The sequence below is a fragment of the Papaver somniferum genome, chromosome 3 (assembly GCF_003573695.1).
Source record: "Papaver somniferum cultivar HN1 chromosome 3, ASM357369v1, whole genome shotgun sequence".
NCBI classification, from domain to species: domain Eukaryota; kingdom Viridiplantae; phylum Streptophyta; class Magnoliopsida; order Ranunculales; family Papaveraceae; genus Papaver; species Papaver somniferum.
The window spans coordinates 117,173,038-117,175,827 of record NC_039360.1 but is presented as its reverse complement, the minus strand read 5'-3'; the positions used below and the strand labels follow the sequence as shown (position 1 = coordinate 117,175,827).

At 36.5% G+C, this 2,790-nt stretch overlaps 1 protein-coding gene across 1 annotated transcript; it reads left to right on the top strand.

Annotated features, from left to right (window-relative positions):
* The first annotated feature begins 920 nt into the window (after window positions 1-920).
* LOC113361571 lies at window positions 921-2,415 on the top strand. Its single transcript, XM_026604774.1, has 3 exons — window positions 921-1,393; window positions 1,537-1,599; window positions 1,692-2,415. Exons 1-3 carry the CDS (start codon window positions 1,001-1,003, stop codon window positions 2,205-2,207), a joined length of 972 nt encoding a protein of 323 aa, XP_026460559.1. The 5' UTR covers window positions 921-1,000; the 3' UTR covers window positions 2,208-2,415.
* Window positions 2,416-2,790: the final 375 nt, after the last annotated feature.

The following is a 2,790-nucleotide window of genomic DNA, read 5'->3' as shown; positions in this document are numbered from 1 at the left end:
GGTGTTCATTTGAAAGAATGAACTCCGGAGTTCATCAGACAGAATGAACTGGTACAAAAAATAAGTAAGAATTAACACATAAGGGTACTTTGGTCCATTTAATATTTTTAAATAATTATGGACCAAATGGAAAATGTGATTTCTGAAAGGACCAAATAGACATGGGACCACCTAAAAAGGGACCAAACGATATTTTCCCCTATTATTTATTTATAGGTGAAAAAGGTTTTAAGAGAAAAAAATGGAGGTATAACAGGAAAAAAGGGATTTTAGTAAAATAAAAGAATTAAAAGTGAAAAATTAGGAGTAAAACTGAAAACTCGGAAACATAAAAATACCTGTTAAAAATCACACGGAGACTAAGTTTCCGTAAAATAATTTTTTCAACATCAGATCTGATCAGATTTTAAAGGTAGCTAAAAAATTTCATTATGTTAAAGCGATATAAAAGATCATGGATTTTGCTACAACTAAGCTATATCGAAACTGAACCGCTTCCCATTGCGCTCCGCCTGAAAACATCGATCCAAAAGTTGGGTTTAGATATAAAATTCATTTCCTTCTTTGTTCCCGTTAAGTAAGGCCACTATTTTCTAATTTTAGGGCTGAGTCGGCTGACCGAAATGAGACTTTAGTCACAAGAATCACAACCACAGCTGTTTTGAGTTTTGACACCTCACCGTCATTTATCCGCACGCTATTATGCGCCTCTTATCCCTCGTGTGTATTTTACGAGTTTCACTTTTACCACTCGGTCCACTCTTCCTGCCTCCTCCAACTCGCCCGAAGGAAAGAAAATGTCATAAGTCATAACCCTAAAACAGGCTTCCCTATCTCTATCTACGTGACACGTGGCTATAGTCCACGAACCCGCCATAGATTTCCTTCTCCCTTAAAGGAAAACACCGAACATAGTTTAACCCAATTGTTTGACACACCCACAGCCACGCTGCAGCTTCTCTGATCTTTCTTCATCTTCTTCTCTGAAATCAATAACCAGATGCTGGCGAGAATGAAACAGAGGTCATCCAGTAATAACAACAATGGCGGCTATTCGGATTTTTCTGAGAAGGCATATGAAATTGCAGACATCTTGATTCAACTTCCTCAACTTATCTTAAACTCAGAGTTGAATTATCTTATACAGTTGTCATGGGGTGCTAAGAGAAAAAGAACTGATATCTTTAGAACACCATCGTCATCTACTGTTTCACCTACTTCTCCATCAACTCATCTTAGTCACTTGTATAATCGTAATCAGTCATTGCCGCCACCACCATTTTCTAAGGTCGATATTATCAGTAGCCCTAATACCCCTCTTTCATTCCTTCCTCAAAGTGATTCAGATTCAAAACCTAATAAATCTCTTAAGAAAAAAGTTCCCAAAAAAAAGGTAACTCCTTTTTAATCTTTTCTTCCCAAATGTTTTTAATTAGTTTTGTGTGTTTTCAATCCGAAATCGTTTAGGGTTATTTGATTTCACCTTTTTTTATTAATTTAAGCGTTTTTTTCCTTCAAATTTTTGTTATAATGTAGACGGTTGAAGAATGGAGAGACAAGTTATTGGAGCTTCAAGACGGGAATCACACGCTTAAGAAGGTAAGTTTCTGGAAAAACACTGTTTATTTAAGTATTTTTTGTTTCTTTCTCTCTTGATTGGATTAATTTTTTGGGGAACATTTTGTTATCAGGGAGTTGAAACCGTGAGGGAACATTTCAATGCACTTAAAGCTCAAAACTTGAAATTGAAATCAATCTTAAGCAAGAGGAGTAATGGTTTACAAGAACTGGATCTTTTTGTTAAAGAAGAACCAATTACAGCACCAGCACAACAACAAGAGCATCAAGTTATTGGAGTGGGGGCAGAACCAAGATTTGTCTATCAACAACAAGAAACACCATTTCAATTCATTGATTTAAAACCCCAATTTGGGGCTGAAAGTTTAACATATCTACAACCCCAAATTATAATGGGTCAACAATATCTGGGTCCATCGGGTATACCTGATTTAAATTTTGTTGCAAATCTTGATGAACATGAGATAGTAGGTGATGATATTAGGTATAGTAACAATACAATGGGTGGAATGTATCAGCCGTTTGATGATTTAAGGAAGAAAGAACTAACAGGTGCAGCGAGAAAGAGAAGGTATGAAAAGGGTAAAATAAAGAAGTCTGCTAAGCCACGTCTGGAGTTTAGACTGTAGCTCTCTTTCTATCTATTTTTTTTCTTCTGATTTTTTCACAATTATTTCTAGTCGGGATGAGATAAGAGATGTGTTGAGGGCCTTGTGGCTGTTTTCAATTTTGTTCATTTTTTAGGGTTTTATCTTACTGGATCTCTGTAATAAGTGTAAAAACGCAGCTACTGCGGAGATGAATGAATAGAATTTAATGAGAGATTTTAATCGGTAATTACTTTTTTTTCTTCTTCTTCTGTATGTGGAATTTTTTTCTAAAGATGGAAAGGAAACCATGGGGTGTTTGACAGAGTGATGACTCAGGCTTCTGTTTCTGACTGGGTCAATCATATCATGCTGCTGTTTGCCTCTTAAATCTTAACTTGATCTAGGTTCGAATTGGGGTTGAGTACTTGCCTCAAGTGCTCGAGTACTTGATTGAGTATTAAGAAGAAGCACAAGATTATAGAGTTAGAACCAGCACTACGGTGCTCTCCATCCCTTCCCTATCCTCAAATGTAGGGAAGGGATAGCACAAGGAAGTCAATTTCATTATGGTTCCCTCTTATCCTTTCCCTACACGAAACGGCTACTGAGTAGCCGTTTTTTT

Bases quoted from the DNA above. Each gene is read 5' to 3' on its own strand.
- LOC113361571 (XM_026604774.1), top strand. From the start codon at position 1,001: ATGCTGGCGAGAATGAAACAGAGGTCATCCAGTAATAACAACAATGGC. The intron at 1,394-1,536 runs GTAACTCCTTTT...GTTATAATGTAG, and splicing joins AAAAAGTTCCCAAAAAAAAG to ACGGTTGAAGAATGGAGAGA. The intron at 1,600-1,691 runs GTAAGTTTCTGG...TTTTGTTATCAG, and splicing joins GGAATCACACGCTTAAGAAG to GGAGTTGAAACCGTGAGGGA.